General features: G+C 43.3%; 1 protein-coding gene across 3 annotated transcripts in view; it reads left to right on the top strand.

The window, feature by feature from the left end:
• The window catches only part of CS (citrate synthase), a 30,482-nt gene that overhangs the window by 625 nt on the left and 9,845 nt on the right, over nucleotides 1-20,012 (top strand). Inside the window, exons 2-7 of one of the 3 annotated variants that reach the window (XM_021091145.2) lie at nucleotides 14,194-14,289; nucleotides 14,669-14,719; nucleotides 15,604-15,711; nucleotides 16,598-16,663; nucleotides 17,205-17,336; nucleotides 17,571-17,759. In XM_021091145.2, the coding sequence (XP_020946804.1) occupies nucleotides 15,709-15,711; nucleotides 16,598-16,663; nucleotides 17,205-17,336; nucleotides 17,571-17,759 (390 nt within the window). In that variant the 5' untranslated portion in view covers nucleotides 14,194-14,289; nucleotides 14,669-14,719; nucleotides 15,604-15,708. 3 annotated transcript variants of the gene reach the window in all.

Genomic DNA, 20,012 nt, shown 5'->3' with positions numbered 1-20,012 from the left:
GTGGCCGCGGTAAGACAAGCGGCAGGGGTGAGCAAGTGTGCTCACTCTATCCCTGGACCAAAGCTGGAGCAGTAGCTAATTTCGGCTTCTGCTTTGTAGAAAGGGCCTTGTCAGTTTCTGAACTGCCTGCTTGCATTTTTCCACCCAGTTACTTTAGTGATCAAGCCGTAGCAGTCCTTGCTAGAGGAATGCGACCCTGGGTCCTCTTTGTCCTTGGAACTCTTGTACTTTTTATGTAGGAGGAGCTTGGGTGGGTGGAGCGCCTGTGTAAAACCTTCTTCATGATTATCACATATGATTGGAGAAAGAACCGGAAAAGTTATTTGCCCAAACTGCAGGCTAAGTGAAGATCCAGGGCAGAAGATAGTAATTCCAAGGTTACATGACTGGTCCTCCTACTTACTCACTCAGGTTTTGTTATTAGTTCGCTCTACCTAGGAGAGGTTCTTCTTATTCTGTGGGGTCTTTTACTTGACTTTTGCTACCCCTGGGACCATAGGAGTATTGTTGCAGGTAATGGTGCTTTCAATTTCATATTGCCAAAATTACTTTTGTCGCTGGGTAACTTGACCCTTTAAACAGAGAAACTGCTGTGCTGAGGGGAGTCCCAGCCTTCTAATCCAAGGAGGGACAGTTCCACAAGTGACCTTGACTCCTGCAAAGAACTTATACTTTCTCTTTTGCAGACAGATTAAAGCTGCCAGCACCTGAAGGGAAGGAAAGGAAAACTTTAGAATGGTGTTGGCTTACTGTGTGTTATCTTGCATGGCTGGCAGACAAGGTGAGGCCTATAGGATTTACACTGGGGTTCTTTCAGGCACTCAGCAGCAGAGTGGAGGCTGATCATTTGGGAGATACATGTCTTATTTGACAGTAGTTCTCCCACTGCCAGAGAACAGGGTAAGGAAGCCTCTTGGGAAATGAAGCAAGTTCTAGATAGTGTTTTGGCAGAATACAGGACACTATAATTAGCTCATTCCAGAGCTGCTAACCCAGACCAGATTGTCTAACCCTAGGGTGAGTTTGAAAAAGCTTTTAGAATTTAGATTTGAATTTATTTTGTCTCCTAAGCCTCTGGAGAAACTCCGAAAGCTTTTGGGTTGACCAGGTTACCTAATTATAGTGTCATTATTGTTTTGTTTACTTTCCTGTTAAAGATGCACCTAAGGATTCCAGAAACCTGTATATTGGAAGCCACTAGAAGGCTTTTGACCCTTAAAATTAACAAAGCCCAATAGTCTGAGGAGTGGAAATTTCCTGAGATCTAAGCAGTATAGCCAGGATATCAAAAAGCCTTTCACTTTGTCAGCATTGCCAGCTCCTGCCTGAGCTTTGCAGATTATCCTGTGGCTTAATTGGTACTCAGTTTTACTTTTGCTATTAAGGTAGGCTTTAGAAGGCAAAAATAGTCTTTTAACCCCAGAAAACTGACCTCTGCCCACTTTAATTCTCAGGGTTAGGTGTGGTTTCACTTTTTCTGAGAAATTTTTTAATCTCACTAGCAGACGCAAATGCCAGTCATTGTTTTTTCATTCCACCCTACCCCCGTCAGGTAATTTAATCAACATTTGAGTTGGAGAGACCACCTCTTCAGAGCCTTAAATTATTTGACTTCTTGTTTATTTGAATGAATTTCTACCAGGCAGTGGCTTTAGAATTACATGTGGGTGTCTTAGCTTTGTGCTGTAAATACTGTCTTTTCATAGGTGATTTAGGTTGGGAATTAGAGTAGGGCCATCAGTTAACTTCTGGATTCTTTTTATTTATTTATTTATTTATTTTTTGTCTTTTTGCCTTTTCTAGGGCCACTCCCGCAGCATATGGAGGTTCCCAGGCTAGGGGTCAAATTAGAGCTACAGCTGCCGGTCTACACCAGAGCCACAGCAACTCCGGATCCGAGCCGCATCTTCGACCTACACCACAGCTCACAACAATGCCGGATCCTTAACCCACTGAGCAAGGGCAGGGATCGAACCCGCAACCTCATGGTTCCTAGTTGGATTCGTTAACCACTGCACCACGACGGGAACTCCAACTTTTGGAGTCTTAATGCCAGAGTGACTTTACCAACCTTAGTTGCTGCTTGTACCATTGAGATTTGTTCCTCTGAGCTAGGATGTTTGGTAACTGAGTAAATCAATCCAAAAGTGTTTTTAGATTATTTCTAGACTTTTTCATGACATTTAAATTGATACTCATGATTCCTTTACAGTAGACCTACACCACTGCTGAACACCTCTTACATAAATCCTAGTCTGAAATTGGGTTCAACAAAACTGAGTCATGGAATTTCTGTTGTGGTACAGCGGAAACAAATCCAACTATGAACCATGAGGTTGCAGGTTCAATCCCTGGCCTCACTCAGTGAGTTAAGGATCCAATGTTGCCGTGAGCTGTGGTGTAGGTCACAGACACAGCTCAGTTCTCGTGTTGCTGTGGTTGTGGTGTAGGCCGGCATCTGTAGGTCTGATTAGACCCCTAGCCTGGGAACCTCCAAATACCGTGGGGTGCAGCCCTACAAAGACAAAAACAAAACAACAACAACAACAAAAAAAACTGAGTCAGTTTTGTCCTGTGAAATGTTAGGCTTAGAGCCCCAAACTTTTAAGAGCAAGCAATCAAATCATTCATCTTTTTCAAGCACTTGCCTTCACTTTATCAGCCTACCCAAAGTAATGGCGATTTCTTGATGCCTACTAGATGGACCAAAGATGAAAAGTGGAGAATAAAGCCTCATCATGTGCTTTATAGTGTTGGTATGATTGCATTTGTTCTTCCTAGTGGTCTTTAGATTGGTAGCAGGTGAATGCATGGGTGTGGGGAGGCATCGAGGTGAGTAGTGGTGAAATAGATAATCAGAGGAGGGAAGGCTGGCATTCCTCATTCTGAAATCCAGGTGGGCAGAAGGCAGGAAAGCAGACTTGGTGGATTTCCCTAAAGCCACAGAGTAATTCCTTCTGCCCTGTTTTCAGTGCCTTATGTGAAAGAGTTGAGTAGGATTTGAGTGAAATTTAAAACAGTAGTGAGGCAACTTTAGCAGTAGATCTTAGGATCTCTTTCAGTTCTTCCCTCAACTACCCTAACTGCTGTATTTCTTTTAACATCTTATCCTTTAAAAAGGTCTGTAAGTTCACAGTGGGCATCACCACTTGGGGTGCTTGTTAACGTTGCACATTTGCAAATCCTCCTTCAAATTTTGATTCAGTGAAGGTGGGATGAGATCTGGAACTTGTATTTTTTCAGGTGCCTCTGTTGGCTGAGATGTTTGGTGATCCCCAACTCTTGAGCCAGTAAACCAACATTCAGTCCTTTTGACAACTATATTTAATGTATATGAAACTTTGAGTGTTGGAGCCCTTTTTTTAAATTTTTAAAAAAAATTATGGAGTTCCTATCGTGGCACAGTGGAAATGAATCCGACTAGGAACCATGAGGTGGTGGGTTCAATCCTGGCCTTGCTCAGTGGGTTAAGGATCTGGCATGGCTGTGGCGTAGTCTGGCAACTACAGCTCCGATTAGACCACTAGCCTTGGAACCTCCATATGCCACACGTGCAGCCCTAAAAGACAAAAGACCAAAAAAATAATAATAAAAAATAAAATTATAGTTGATTTACAGTGTTGTGCCAATTTCTGCTAACAGCGAAGTGACCCAGTCATATATACATATACATTCTTTGCATATTCCATCATGTTCCATCCATTACTGTGGGGGTTTTTTTTGTTTGTTTGTTTGTTTTTGGCCTTTTGTCTTTTCAGGGCTGCACGTGCGGCATATGGAGGTTCCAAGGCTAGGGGTCTAATCAGAGCTGTAGCTTCTGGCCTACACCACAGCTCACCACCGCCAGGTCCTTAACCCACTGATCGAGGCCAGGGATTGAACCCAACACCTCATGTTTCCTAATCGGATTCGTTTCTGCTGCACCACAACAGGAACTCCCATTACTGGTTATTTTTATTATTATCTTTTTTTTTTTTTTTTTGGTCTTTGCTAGGGCCACACTTGTGGCATATGGAGGTTCCCAGGCTAGGGATAGAATCAGAGCTACAGCTACTGGCCTATGCCAGAGCCACACAGCAACACAGGATCTGAGCCAAGTCTGCAACCTACACCACAGCTCACGGCAATGCCAGATCCGTTAACCCACTGAGCAAGGCCAGGGATCAAACCCGAAACCTCATGGTTCCTAGTCAGATTTGTTAACCACTGAGCCACGATGGGAACTCCTACTGGTTATTTTTAAATGATTTCAAAAGTAGCTCTTCTAAGCAGTAGTCCACTTTAGGCTATTTTCTCAAGATTTCTCTTCCTGGAGTTCCCATTGTGGCACAGCGGAAGCAAATGCAGCTAGTATCCATGAGGATTCAGGTTTGATCCCTGGCCTCACTCAGTGGATTAAATATCTGGCGTTGCCATGAGCTGTGATGTAGGTCACAGATGAGGCTCAGATCCCATGTGGCAGTGTCATAGGCTGGTGGCTATAACTCCGATTCCACCCCTGGCCTGAGAACTTCCATATGTCACTAGTATGGCCCTAAAAAGAAAAAAAAAGTTTTGACTTCCTAGGCATTTTTTTTTTTTTTCTCCAAATGCTCTAGGAAAAGAGTCTTTTAAGTCTCTGAAACAAAACATTGTAAGAACTAGTAGAAGTGAGGGAACAGTTTCTAGTTCCTGAGACAGTAGTATGGTGACAAATCCTATATGCTTTGGGTTTTTTTTTTTTTTTTTTTTTTTTTTGTCTTTTTTTGTCCTTTTAGGGCTGTGCCTGTGGCATATGGAGATTTCCAGGGTAGGGGTCTAATCGAAGCTGTTGCTGCTGGCCTACGCGAGAGCCACAGCAGTGCGGTATCCAAGCCTCTTCTGCAACCTATACCATAGCTCACGGCAACACCGGATCCTCAACCCACTGAGTGAGGTCAGGGATCGAGCCTGCAACCTCATAGTTCCTAGTCGGATTTGTTTCCGCTGAGCCACAACAGGAACTCTGGGGGTTTTTGTGGGTTTTTTTGGCTGTGGCTTGCAGAAGTTCCAGGGCCAGAGGTTGAACCCATGCCGGAGCAGTGACAGCTCTGGATCCTTAACCCACTGAGCCACCAGGGAACTTCAAGATCTTAGATGCTTTATTCAGCCGTGTACACTTAATGTGCCCATAACAAGTAGGTATTCAGCAATTACTTGTTAAAGAACAGTAAGAATTTCTCTGGAAGTAAAATCAGGACTCTTGATTCTCTTCTGAGACTGAATTGATGTCCTTTCCTGTCTTTACTGAGTGATGAGTGAACCTTTAGGGAAGGGTCTGTTAGACAGTGAGAGCTAGGTAGAATTATTAAGGGAACTCTTGTATGAAGGGCATCAGAGTATGAAATCCAAAGATTACTCTGCTCAGGCTATTAAGTGGCCTCACCAAGCAGTGCAGGCAGACTTCCAGTATCACCATTGTGAAACAAATGATAAATGGCTTTAGTTGTCTGACCTGGTTCTGGGGAGAGAGGAGCCTTTGTCCTATGTGTGTTCTTTTTCCCTTAATGCAAGTTGTTTCTTCTGTGTTGGAAGTCTTTATAGCACAAGATTTTTCCTGCAGTTAGTTTGCTTCATCAACTAAGCCATTTCTGCTGGTTGGCAGGCTTTTAATTTTTTTTTTTTTTTTTTTTTTTTTGTCTTTTTAGGGCCTCACCCGAGGCATATGGAGGTCCCCAGGCTAGGGGTCTAATAGCTGTAGCCGCTAGCCTACACCACAGCGATAGCAACACCAGATCCAAGCCATGTCTGTGTGACCTACACCACAGCTCACAGCAACTCTGGATTCTTAACGCACTGAGCAAGGCCAAGGATCAAATCTGGGTTCTAATGGATACTAGTCAGATTCGTTTCCACTGAGCCTTGTTGAATGACAAGGGCTCTGTTAAAATCAGAAGCATCTCAGAGTTCCTGTCATGGCACAGCAGAAAGGAATCCGACTAGGAACCATGAGGTCGAGGGTGCTATTCCTGGCCTCGATCAGTGGGTTAAGGATCTAGCATTGCTCTGAGCTGTGGTATAGGTTGTAGATGCAGTTCGGATCCCAAGTTGCTGTGGTTTAGGCCAGCAGCTGTAGCTCCAATTCGACCCCTAGCCTGGGGACTTCCATATGCCACAGGTGCGGCCCTGAAAAGCAAAAAAAAAAAAAAAAAAATCAGGAGCATCTCCTACAGGTTTTTTTTTTAATTAATTTTTAAATTGAGGTATAGTTGATTTATAATATATTAGTTTAGCACTTTAAGATAGAGTGATTCCCTTGATTATATTTTTCCATCCAGCTTAGCTTATTGAGAGCTGCAGTTCACTTCTATCAATAATAGCAGACTCTCTAAAAGAGTTCTTATAAGGGGTGGCAGCATATAAGGTTTGAAAAAGCCCTGTGGTGATTGAGATACCCACACCCTATAGAGAATCCTGTGAGCCAGGCTCCTATCTTTGGAAGTATCTCTCTATCTCTGGCCATGAAGCAGCTGACCTATTGAGTAAGGTGTCTCTCCCCATTCACCTGACAGCCGCTCTTCCAGTAGGGTGACTGTCTTGTGGCAAGCAACCAGAAGCCAAATGCCCAGTTGCCACACCTCCAGGACTGGAGGAGGAGTTGGGAGGTGAAAGTTCAGGAATGACTCAGAGGTTTGTAATCCGCCTATTCCATCTGGGAGTGTAGCCTGAATGCATTGTACAAAGCCATTTAGCAGCTTGGCAGCCAGGGCATATTGAAATGAGGTATGTAGCATAGGGTGTGATCATCCCCTAACATCTGTCTAGAGTCACCTCCTGGTGGAGGTTGTGGTTAGTTAAATTTGTTTCTTCTCGCTGAGACTCAAGGAGGCCCTTGAGGAAATTGGGACTTTATTTCCAGTTCTGCAGTTAGAAGGAATTATCCATTCACCCTTTTGTCAGGCTTGACTGTCTTTTTCCTGGGATCTAACTCCTAGAGCGTTATGGCATTTGAGTAGTTAGGTAATAAGCCAACACATTTCTAAGAAACAAACATTATTGAACTCAGCTATACAGAAGGCACTGTTCTAGATGGTTTCTTGCAAATGATTTCATGTAGTCTACTTGTCTACCCTGAAATTGGTTTTTCAAAAACTTTTAGCCACACCTGCAGCATGTGAAAGTTAATGGGCCAGGGATCGAACCTGAGCCAGAGCAGTGGAAATGCCAGATCCATAATATGCTGCACCACAAGGGAACTCCTGAAATTGGCTTTATTTATTACCAATTTAGAGATGAGAAAACTGAAGCTAATTTTTTTTGGGGGGCCATGCCTGCGGCATGCAGAAGTTCCAGGGCCAGATTTGAACCTGCGCCACAATAGCAACCCAGGCCACAGCAGTGACGGTCCCAGGTCCTAAATCTACTGAGCCACGGATCTCCAGACCTAAAACTTGGAAGTTTTAGGTCACATAGCCATAGTAGCACAGCAGAGTAGTGGAAGAAGCAGGATTTAGGAATTGAACCTTGATAACGGCCACATCCCAGGCTCTTTGCCTTCTACCCTCTGTTCCCTTGCTTAATGCTTGAAACCATGGTGTGTCTCAAACTTTATTGTTCATAGGAATCACCCAGTGAGTTTATTAAACTGCAGATTTGGATTCAGTAGGTCTGAGGTGAGGCCCAAGATTCTGCATTTCTTTGGTTTTTCTTTTCCTTGTTAGGGTCGCATCTGCGGCATACGGAAGTTCCCAGGCTAGGGGTTGAGTCAGAGCTGCAACTGCTGGCCACAGCTCACAGCAACACCCAGTCCTTAACCCACTGATCAAGGCCAGGGATTGAACCCACATCCTCATGGATACTAGTCAGGTTCATTACCACTGAGCCACAATGGGAACTCCAGAACTCCAGCTTGTTGTTGGAACAAGCTCCAAGAATTGCTAATGTCGTTGGCTAAGCAATATTGGTATATTTCTTTTACTTTTAATTTTTATTTATTTATTTATTTATTTAGCTTTTTAGGGCTGCACCTGCGGGATATGGAGGTTCCCAGGCTAGGGGTCCAATCAGCTACAGCTGCCAGCGTATGCCACAGCAGTGCCGGCTCTGAGCCTTGTCTGTGACCTGTACCATAGCTCACAGCAGTGCCAAATCCTTAACCCACTGAGTGAGGCCAGGGATCCAACCCGCCACCTCATGGTTCCTGGTCAGATTTGCTTCTGCTGCACCACTACAGGAATTCCAATATTGGTATATTTTAATAATACTTTCATAGCAAGGCTTCTGAGTACCTTTACATATGTCCTTGTTGGAGCTTTAGAATCAGACTAAGTAGCTTGAGTGTTTTCCTAAATGTGGAGAGAGAAGGGGAAATGGTAGTTAGCTGTTTTGCTTGGATATTTCACTTATTTAGTAATGGGGCTGGGACTAAAACTAAAATTACCTTTCCTAATTCTGAGTCATGTGCTCTCTCTTCTCCATCATTAAATAAAATTGTCCTAACTTGAATTTTTCTTACTCTAGCCTTTCGAGTGGTCATATCAATGAATTGCTGCCTATAAAATCCTTCATATTTCTCAGGAGTTTACGTTGTGGCTCAGTGATAACAAACCCAGCTAGTATCCATGAGGACTTTGGTTCCATCCATGGCCTCACTCAGTGGATTAAGGATCCAGCGTTGCCATAAGCTGAGGTGTAGGTCACAGATGTGGCTCTCATCCTGAGTTGCTGTGGTATGGGCTGGCAGCTGTAGCTACAATTCGACCCCTAGCCTGGGAACTTCTGTATGCCACATGTGCAGCCCTTAAAAAGAAAAGACAAAAAATCAATCCATTTTTTAAATCCTTTATATTTCCTTAGTTTTTTTTTTGAGCTGCAGGGTAAGCTAAAAATATGACTAAACCTGACTTTGAAGAATGCTAGAAAGTGGCCATACTATTTAATTTTCTGTATTTATTATATAACAAATACAGAGCACTTGCTATGTACCAGGCATGGTTTTAGTGCTTTGTAAACATTGACTTAATTAATTCTCAAAGCAGTGCTTTGAGGTAGGTGCTGTTATTGTTCCCATTTTACAGATAGGAATTGAAGCACAGAAAACTTAAATGATTTGGCTAGAGTTGCAGAGCCAGTAAGTGGCAGAGAAGTGTAGTAGAAACAATACACTAGATTTATTCTATAACAGCATGGCCACATTTTCCACAAACTAGCATTACTTTGCCAATTAGAGATCTGGCAAAGAAGTGTTACTGTCAGAGATTGAGATCAACTCTTCTTCAATTACTTTCGAGATGCCTCGTTAAATGGCAAAGAAGCTCTCTACAAAGGAAATTAAGACTTTGGTGTTGGTATAAGTGGGGTGATAGTTTAGTTCCAAGTTCTTTTTCACTAATCATTCCCTTAAAGTAGCATTCATATAAAGAGATCTGAGAAATGACTGTAGCTAAACAGCAGTCATGACCCATCTGATACCTTGAAATGATGCTGTGTTCTTACAGCCTTGATTGGTGACCTTCCACCCCTTTTCTTTCTGATTTCTTTTTTTCTTTAAAAAAAAAAATTTAATTAAAAAAAGTAAAGGGAAGCTCATGGATTCTAGCAGTTCTCTCTCACAAGGGGGAAAACTATTTTTGTTTTATGTTCATATTGGTAAAAGAAACACCTCAACCTGAGGGAATTTCTATTTTTATCTTAAGGTGTGGCTCTAATACTATCTGCTGAAATTGGATAGACTTTTATTTTATTTTGCCTAAGATTTAACCTTAAACTCTTCTTCTTAAAATCTTTCCCTCTTGCCATTGACACAACCAGCAACTATAGAAACTGAAAAAAATGCTTTGAAAGTGGAAAAGTTATCATTATGGAGAGATTTCAACTTCATTTTCCTATCAGATGATATGTTCCCCTATAGCCTTTTAAAAAATAAAACCAGGAGTTCCTGTTACAGCTCGGAAGTAACAAACCTTACTAGTATCTATGAGGATGTGGGTTTGATCCCTGGCCCTGCTCAGTGGGCTAAGGATCTGGCATTGCCACATGCTGTGGTGTAGGTTGCAGACACGGCTTGGATCCCGAGTTGCTGTGGCTGTGGTGTAGGCCAGCAGCTGCAGCTCCAATTCAACCCCTAGCCTGGGAACTTCCATATGCCTAGGTATGGCCCTAAAAAAACCCCAAAAATTAAATAAATAAATAAAACAAACCAAACCACGACAACCAACTACCCACAGTTAAAAGGTCTGCTGAGGGCTGATGTGGTCTCTGGGAGATGAGGCCTCTATACAGTCCCAGGAGATCTATGGGACTGTGGAGCATGAAATAGCTTGAACATGGTTGGCACTGTAAAACAATAATTCGAACTTATTCACAGGTTTTCCCTTGGTCACTTTTTGGTGACCAGTAAGAAAAATAAAAGTTATTTCTTTCTTTCTTTCTTTCTTTTTTTTTTTTAAGTTATTTCTTGAGTGCTGGGTCTGGCTCCCATTTGCCCCATGTAGGTTAAACAGGCTAAAGGGCTGTTGGTGCTACATACTTTCTACCCAAGTGGACTTCCGTGAGCTTAGAGGAGATTCCGGAAAGTTAATGAAAGGAGTTATGGGCAGTCCTGGTTAACAAGTTGAGGCATTCCTCCTTTGTTTTAGGGCTGTGTTAGCTTGCCTTGTGTTCTTTGATTATTTATTTATTTATTTATTTATTTATTTTTAGGGCTGCACCCACATATGGAGGTTCCCAGGCTGTGGGTCAAATCGGAGGTATAGTCGCTGGCCTACGCCACAGCAACTCAGCATCTGAACATGTCTGTGACCTACATCATAGCTCATGGCAACACTGGATCCTTAACCCACTGAGCAAGGCCATGGATTGAACCTGCATCCTCATGGATGCTAGTCAGATTCATTTCCACTGAGCCACAATGGGAACTCCTTGCCTTATGTTCTTTCAATTTAGCTTTGGATTGATTTCTTAAAATAACTTTTTCTGGTGTTCCAACTGTGGCACAGCACGTTAAGGATCCAGTGTTGTCTCTGTGGTGATGCGGGTCCAATCCCTGGCCCGGTGCAATGAGTTGAAGATACGGTGTTCCCACAGCTGTGGGTTGCAGCCCAGATTTGGATTTGACCTCTGGCCTGAAACTTTTATGGTGGTGCAGCCATAAAAACAACAAAATCTTTTCTGAAGGATCTCTTCCCTTTTCAGTTTTCCCTCCTGCCCCCAGCAGAAGGAAGTATATGACATTCTAAAAAGCTTCAGGCCCTACTCACTCTTCACCTTAGACATGTAGTGTTTTGAAATTTTTATGGCACCGCTAGTTCAAATGCACAACCAGACAGCAATGCAATTCAGTCGGCCCTTTGTATCTGAGGGTTCTGCATCCATGGGTTGGGCACTTGCGGCTTCAGCAAGAAAAAAATTTCAGGAGTTCCTGTTGTGGCTCAGTGGTAACGAACCCAACTAGTTATACATGAAGACACAGGTTTGATCCCTGGCCCTGCTCAGTGGGTTAAGGATCCAGCGTTGCTATGAGCTGCAGTGTAGGTTGCAGACATGGCTCAGATGTGATGTTGCTATGGCTGTGGTGTAGGCCAGCAGCTATAACTCTGATTCAACCTGTAGCCTGGGAACTTCATATGCCTCTGGTGCAGCCCTAAAAAGACAATAAAAAAATTTTTTTTTTTCCCAGTAAAGTTTCAAAAAGCAAAACTTGAGTTTGCCACATGCTGATAACTATTTGCATAGCATTTACTTTATATTTACAAGTATATTGCATTTATATTTCATTAGATGTTATAAGTAATTTAGAGATGATTCAGAGTATATGGGACGATGTGCATAAGTTATATGCAAATACTACATTTTATATAAGGGACTTGAACTTCCTTGAATTTTGGTGTCTGTTGGCAGGGGCTGGGGAGAGGGGATCCTGGAATCAATCCCCCTTGGTTACTGAGGAGTGCCTGTAATTACTAGAAAAGGTGTCTCTGACCTTTTGGCAAAAGAAGGAGAGATAGAGACTTGCTCCACAGTTAATTTATTTGTGTGTGTGTGTGTAGTCTTTAGTTTTCAAAGTACTTTCACATCCATTGTAATTTAATCATCACAAGACAACCCTGTGGTGTGTGTGGTGGGTATCAGCACCATTTTATAGATGAGGAAACTGGGGCTTTGTCTCATTTTATCTTCCAAATAATCTTGTGTGAAGAAGTCAACGTTCTTGCCTAAGCCCTTATAACTTGGTAGTGTTATAACTGGTTGTGCTTTTTAAAGGTGTGTTGAACTCAGCAGTCTTCTCGTGGAAAGTTATTTCTCTTGGGAGGGAAAAACCTCTTTAAACATAGAAAAATGTAAGCTGGAGTTCCCGTCGTGGCACAGTGGTTAGCGAATCCGACTAGGAACCATGAGGTTGCAGGTTCAGTCCCTGGCCTTGCTCAGTGGGTTAACGATCCAGCGTTGCTGTGAGCTGTGGTGTAGGTTGCAGACACTGCTTGGATCCCGTGTTGCTGTGACTCTGGTGTAGGCCGGTGGCTACAGCTCCGATTAGACCCCTAGCCTGGGAATCTCCATATGCTGCGGGAGCGGCCCAAGAAATAGCAAAAAGACAAAAAAAATAAAAATAAATAAAAATAAAGCCCTTTGTCAAAAAAAATAAAAAGAAAAATGTAAGCTAGCTACACTATATTTGTAATTGACAAAATATGGGGGAGTTCCGGTTGTGGCACAGTGGTTAACAAATCTGACTAGGAACCACGAGGTTGTGGGTTCGATCCCTGGCCTTGCTCAGTGGGTTGAGGATCCGTTGTTGCCATGAGCTGTGATGTAGGTCGAAGATGTGGCTCAGATCCCAAGTTGCTGTGGCTCTGACATAGGCCAGCAGCTGCAGCTCCGATTAGACCGCTAGCCTGGGAACCTCCATATGCCATGGGAGCGGCCCTAGAAAAGGCAAAAAGACAGAAAAAAAAGTGGAAGCAACCTAAGTGTCCATCAACAGATGAAAAGATGTGTATACACACACACACACACACACACACACACACACACAGGCAGGAATATTACTCAACCGTAAAAAAAGAATGAAGTTTTGCCATTTGCAACAACATGGTTGGGCTTGGAGGGCATTATACCAAGTGAAATAAGAGAAAGACAAATACTATATGTATGTATTTTATTTTCCACTTATATATGGAATATAAAAAAGAAAGCTAGTGAATATAACAAAGAAGAAGCAGACTCACAGATACAGAGAACAAACTGGTAGTTACTAGTGAGGAGAGAGAAAGGGAGAATGGGCAAAATAGAGGTAGGGATTAAGAGGGCCAACTACTATATATAAATTAAAAAAAGCTACAAGGATATGTTGTACAGCATAGGGAATGCAGGCAATATTTTATAACTATAATGGAATATAGTCTTAAAAATTGTGGTTTACCGTTATACACCTGCAACTTACATAATACTATATATCAACTGTACCTCAATTAAAAAACTCCTTTTGTATAGGTATGTAGGTGGTAAACTCTCAGCTTTTGTTTACCTGCTCCCAACAGAGGAGCAGGTAAGCAGAAGAACATTAGTCCTTCTCATCCCCCTCCTTCTTTGCCTTTCTCTTGCCTGTCTTTATTTCACCTCCTTGAAGATTTTTTTCTTGGAGTTCTCATCATGGCGCAGCAGAAACAAACCCTACTAGGAGCCATGAGGTTTCGCTTAGTGGATTAAAGGATCCGGTGTTGCGGTGAGCTGTGGTGTAGGTCGCAGACGCGGCTCGGCTCTGGTGTTGCTGTGGCTCTGGCGTAGACCAGCACCTGTAGCTCGGATTAGGCCCCTAGCCTGGGAACCTCCATATGCCGCAGGTGTGGCCCTAAATATACCCCCCCCAAAATTTTTTTCACCTGGGTATACAACTCTAGCTTAATAATTATTTTCTCTCAACATTTTAAAGATAGTTTTCTAGGAGTTCCTGTCGCAGCTCAGTGGAAATGAATCTGACTAGGAACCATGAGGTTGCGGGTTTGATCCCTGACCTCGATCAGTGGGTTATGGCTCAGGCATTGCTGTGGCTAAGGCCTAGGCTGGCGGCTACAGTTCCAATTAGACCCTTAGCCTGGGAACCTCCATATGCCTCGGGTGCGGCCCTAAAAAGACAAAAAAATAAATAAGGATGGTACTCTAGTTTCCATTGCTGTTGTTGAGCAGTCTGTCAGTTATTACATTGTAGATGGTCTGTCTTCTCTGTGCTTTTTCCAGGAGCATTTCAGGTAGTTTTGTAAGAGGCTGCTTCCACCTGCTTCCACCGGTGGGCTCTCCTAGACCAGAGAGGTTGAAGTGCTGCTTTTGCAAAAGGTTAGGCACTATAGAGAACTTACTGGCTACTGGCGGGGGTTAAGTAATTAATTTCCTCATTTGCTTTTCTCAGGCCACTCAGAGCTATTGACAACTAGATTGAGAAGGGCTGCTGCCTACTTTTAACAATTGCCTCTCTGTGCCTAATAAAGCCCGGCCCTAGAACCCAGCTGATAGGAACTTCTCTTCAGGGAATGCTAATGAAGCTGCCCCCTCCAGACTGATAACTCTTTCCAAGTTGCTCAAGGACTTTTACATCTTTCTTCTGTCAAACTTCTGTCCTTAAAGGCTAAGATGAAGAGAGAGGATGAGTCCCTGTAACTCCTTGTTAATACATAGGAGGGAGGGCAGTTGCATAAGGTTTGTGTTTTCTTTGCAGAATGCATCCTGTCTTGTTCTTGCTGCCCGGCATGCCAGTGCTTCTTCCACGGTAAGACTTGGAAAAGAAGACTGAGGATCATTGAAGCAACTTGACCCTGGGATTGGGCGGGGGTGGTGAATTACCACCCAGCCTCTCATCATTATCCTGAGTATCTCCTGGAGGTGTCCATTGTTATTATTGTAATGACTATTATTACCACTACTATTTTAAGATGTTAAATCACTGTGGACATGGTAAGAGTTGTGGGATTTGGGCTGAAAAAAGTAGCTCTGTAATGTGCTTCAACAAAAGTATCATTCTTCTCTTCACTGTCTACTCAGAGCATTCTGTCCCATAAGAGAAATTTTGGAGTTTATGGTGTTTGTTAGAAATTAGACTATTCTGGACTTCTGGTTGTGCCTCAGCAGATTAAGAATCCAACTAGTATCCACGAGGATGTGGGTTTGATCCCTGGCCTCACTCAATGATCTGGTGTTACTGTGAGCTGCAGTGTAGGTCCCAGACACGGCCTGGATCCCCTTTTGCTGTGGCTGTGGTGTAGGCTGGCAGCTGCAGCTCCAATTCGACCCCTGGCCTGGGAACTTTCATATGCCGCAGATGTGGCAGAAAAAAGAAAAAAATGAAAGAAATAAATTTGACTTCTTAAGTTTATAGTTTGGTGGCAGTAAGTACATCCACATTATTGTGCAGCCATCACTACTCTCCATCCAAAGCTTTTTCATCTTTCCAAATTGAAACCGTACCCATTAAACAATTCCCCATTCCCTTCTTCCTCTGCCTAATTCTTTTACCCTCATCTGTACAGAGTAGTTGATCAGACGTCACTGCAAATTAAAAAAGCCAAATTCTAAAAAGCAATCTTAACATACCTGTTTTGCAGAAGTCTAGTAAATATTTTGATTATCACTTAATCTCACTAATTCTGTTTTTAGAACTTAAAAGACATTTTGGCTGACCTGATACCTAAGGAGCAAGCCAGAATTAAGACCTTCAGGCAGCAACACGGCAACACCGTGGTGGGCCAAATCACTGTGGACATGGTAAGGGTTTTGGAGGTTTTGCCTGGAAAAGTCTGCTCTGTAACATGCTTCAGCAAAATACCATTCTCTTCACTGGCTGTTCAAAGCATTCTGTCTTATGTAAGGAAATGTTGAAGTTTATGCTCTTTGTTAGAAATTAGACTGTTCTTTTCTACAAATGTAATAGTTGAGTCTAACCTAATTCATCTGTGGGAGGCATGCATGAATGACGTTTCTCCAACCCCTCAGCTTTTGGGCCCAAGGTTCTCTGTCATTTTGTGTTGGTGCTTTGCTGATCATCCAGTTAGACCACAACTCTTGAGGGCCCTCTAGAACAGCTTTTTCTAACTATAAGAGTCTAAGCAGCTCAGATGATAATTTCACAACAGTTTAACCACTGGTCTTCATCTCCTCTCCCTGCTGTCAGTCCCATTCTGTTTATTTTTGGTTGGTGGGAATGAGTGGGCAGGAGAAAAAAATTAGAAAAGGGAGAAGAGGCAAAAACACTAAAGATAGTGATTGCTCTACTTAAACAGTTCATTTCCAGAGTAGAGCAGTGGGTTAATGATCTGGCTTGTCCCTGTGGAGACGCTGTTCCCTGGTCCAGTGCAGTGGGTTAAGGATCTGATGTTGCTACAGCTGTGGCATAGGTCACAGCTCCAGCTTGGATGTGACTCCTGGCCCAGGAACATCCATGTGCCATGGGGATGGCCTAAAAAGAAAGAAAGAAAAATTCATTTGCAACATTAGCAGTCTTCCTCTCAAAGTTAACTCCTTAGAAATTGTCCCCCAGCTTAATCCTTACAAATCAGAGAAGAAAGTTCTTCTCCAGATCCCATGAAGCACTAACAAGCTCTAGCCTGAGTTATTCAGACAACTGGTTACATCATCCTCTTCTTTTCTTTAGATGTATGGTGGCATGAGAGGCATGAAGGGATTGGTGTATGAAACATCGGTTCTTGATCCTGATGAGGTAAGAGACCCTCATGTCAGTCACTAATAATCACTGATGTTACTGTCAATTGTGTACGCTATGGATTAGACCACCAAGGGTAAGGAGAACAAAATTAAATACGCACTTGTATGTTTTGAAAGATGAGGAGTTCCCATTGTAGCTCAATGGGTTAAGAACCCGACTAGTATCCATGAGGATGTGGGTTTGATCCCTGGCCTCGCTCAGTAGGTTAAGTATCCCGCATTGCCCCAAGCTTTGGCAGCTGCAGCTCTGACTCGACCCCTAGCCTGGGAACTTCCATATGGCGTGAGTGCAGCCCTAAAACAGACTCCATAAAAGGAAAGATGGAATCAGGTACATATGGAATAACTGAAGAGCAAGTTTACCTTTTTAATGTATGAACTAGTAAAACTAAAAGTACAATGCAGGAATAGGTTACCTGAAGATTTTTACTTTAGAAGATCTAATTGTTGACAGGTCTGATAAAAGTGGGATCAGTCAGTTATGTGATTTTGAGGCTCATAAACTTGAGATGTAATGCTTATTCTTCTCTGGCAAGGGCATCCGTTTCCGAGGCTACAGTATCCCTGAATGCCAGAAAATGCTGCCCAAGGCTAAGGGTGGGGAAGAACCGCTGCCAGAGGGCTTATTTTGGCTGCTGGTAACTGGACAGATCCCAACAGAGGAGCAGGTAAGCAGAAGAACAGTAGCCCCCCTCATCCCGCTCCTTCTTTGCCTTTCTCTAATCTCAGACACTTAATCCTGATCTGGTTATGGATAGTCGTTTATTGAGAGGAAGGAATCAGCAGAGTTCTGCTGTGTAAGTGGATTGGATTGAATTCTGTTGGATTTTCTTTATTCACAGGTCGCTGGCTTTTTTCTTTTTCCTTGCCTAGTGTTCTGAGCAGTGTCTCCCTCTCTACAGGTGTCTTGGCTCTCAAAAGAGTGGGCAAAGAGGGCAGCTCTGCCTTCCCATGTGGTCACCATGCTGGACAACTTTCCCACGAATCTACACCCCATGTCTCAGCTCAGTGCAGCCATTACAGCCCTCAACAGTGAAAGTAACTTTGCCCGAGCATATGCAGAGGGTATCCACCGAACCAAGTACTGGGAGGTAGGAAACATTGCTGCAATGATTGATGTGTGATGAAGATTCAAAGGGCTATATATGAAAGAAGAAAAAGTAGTGTAGAATCCTTAGGAAAATTACTAATCTGAGTTATGCCATAAACTCATTTGATTTCACACGTTTTTTATTGTTTATTTATTGGTCTTTGGAACTACGAAGATAAATGGAATGTGCTTTCTCTCACCAAGGTTACTGATTTAGTTAGGGCGATGTACACATAATAAAGAAACTACAGTTAGTAATCTTGCTGTTAATAGAACTAGGTAACACAGTGCTGTGCTATTGGAATGTTGAAAAAGATGTGACTTAACTGGAAGGCCCCCAAGGAAGGTTTCACAGAGTAGTCTCACCCTGGTCCCAAAGGTCCCTTCTCATCCTCCTCTTCAAATAAGGAGAACCCTGAGAAGTTGGGTGAATGGCAGCTAAAGCAACTCTAAAATCTAGGAGGCCTAATGCCAATCAGCCAGTTTGGACTAACCCACTCAGGATACCTGTCAGGAGCAGAACGGAAGGGTGGTTATTATCCTGGAGGTGGGATCCAAAAAAGCAAATGAGCATTATTTTCTGAAAACGAAAGTTGACCTTAATAATTTGAACTCTGTGGTTAGAGCTTGAGAAGATTGTTGGGCCTTGTCCTAGAGCATAGAAACATAATCCCTTCCATTTTCTCTCTCTCTCTCTCTCTTTTTTTTTTTTTTTTTTTTGTCTTTTGTCCTTTTTAAGGGCTGCACCCTTGGCATATGGAGGTTCCCAGGCTAGGGGTCGAATCGGAGCCGTTGCTGCCGGCCTATACCACAGCCACGGCAACTCAGGATCCGAGCCACATCTGCGACTTACACCACAGCTCACGGCAACGCCAGATCCCTAACCCACTGAGCGAGGCCAGGGGTCAAACCCATAACCTCATGGTTCCTGGTTGGATTCATTTCCCCTGCACCACGACGGGAACTCCTCCATCCTCTTTTCAATATCCCACATACTTAAAAACACTGGGTAAAGCACAGTTTATCAGGCTAGGTTTACTAAAGGACATGTCATTTTCTTTTGTTTCTTATTTGGAGACAGGTAGTATAGGGACAGAAGAGTTCCTTTTTTGCAAAGCAGATACACTGAATGATTTTTGACCAGGAGAAAGCGCCCCAAAGAGTTCACTATGAGGCAAGGCACAGAACAGCATGGCCTGATGGTCTGATGAAATACCATTGGGGTTTTGGCAAATACCGCTTGATTTGATTGGTCAATATTTATTCAATAGCAGCTGTGTATAGAGAATTGTGTTTGCTGTTGGGGGAAAGAGGGAGGGAAAGTTTGTAATTGATAGTGTTTGTAATGCCAGTCTGGTTGGCACTGAGGAGGAAGGTATAAGAATGGTGCTAACTAAACACTTAAAGCATTTATAGTCACACATCAGCAGATTCAGAAGGTTATATAACCTGAATATATTGTTTTTCATTTTATTTATTTATTTATTTTTTAGGGTCACACCGGCATATGGAGGTACCCAGGCTAGGGGTCGAATAGGAGCTGTAGCCCCTGGCCTGCGCCACAGCCACAGCATTTGCCAGATCTGAGCTGAGTCTGCAAGCTGCACCACAGCTCATAGCAACACTGGATCCTTAACCCACTGAGCAAGGCCAGGGATCAGACGTGCAAGCTCATGGATACCGGTCAGATTCTTTTCCAGTAAGCCACAGTGGGAAGGAACTCTTTTCTTTTTTTTTCTTTTTTTTTGCTTTTTAGGGCCGCACTCAGCACCTGAGGAGGCATGTGGAGGTTCTTAGAGGTCAAATTGGAGCTGCAGCTGCTGGCCTACACCACAGACATAGCAATGTGGGATCTGATCCATGTCTGTGACCTACACCACAGCTCACAGCAATGCCAGATCCCTAACCCACTGAGCGAGGCCAGGGGTCAAACCCACAACCTCATAGTTACTAGTTGAATTTGTTTCCGCTGTGCCACAGAGGGAACTCCTATTTTCTTCTTTTTTTTTTTTTTTTTTGTCTTTTTGCCTTTTTTGAGGGCCGCTCCCGCGGCATGTGAAGGTTCCCAGGCTAGGGCTCGAATCGCAGCTATAGCCACTGGCCTATGCCAGAGCCATAGCAGCACAGGATCCGAGCCGTGTCTGTGACCTACACCACAGCTCACGGCAACGCTGGATCGTTAACCCACTGAGCAAGGGCAGGGATCGAACCTGAAACCTCATGGTTCCTAGTTGGATTCGTTAACCGCTGCGCC

This window comes from Sus scrofa, chromosome 5, assembly GCF_054392235.1.
Source record: "Sus scrofa isolate SSC_HxYL_T2T_F1_AM1 chromosome 5, Sscrofa_HxYL_maternal_Yorkshire_Landrace_v2.0, whole genome shotgun sequence".
NCBI classification, from domain to species: Eukaryota; Metazoa; Chordata; class Mammalia; order Artiodactyla; family Suidae; genus Sus; species Sus scrofa.
Note: the sequence above shows the minus strand (reverse complement) of the source record. Positions and strands in the feature narration are given on the sequence as shown.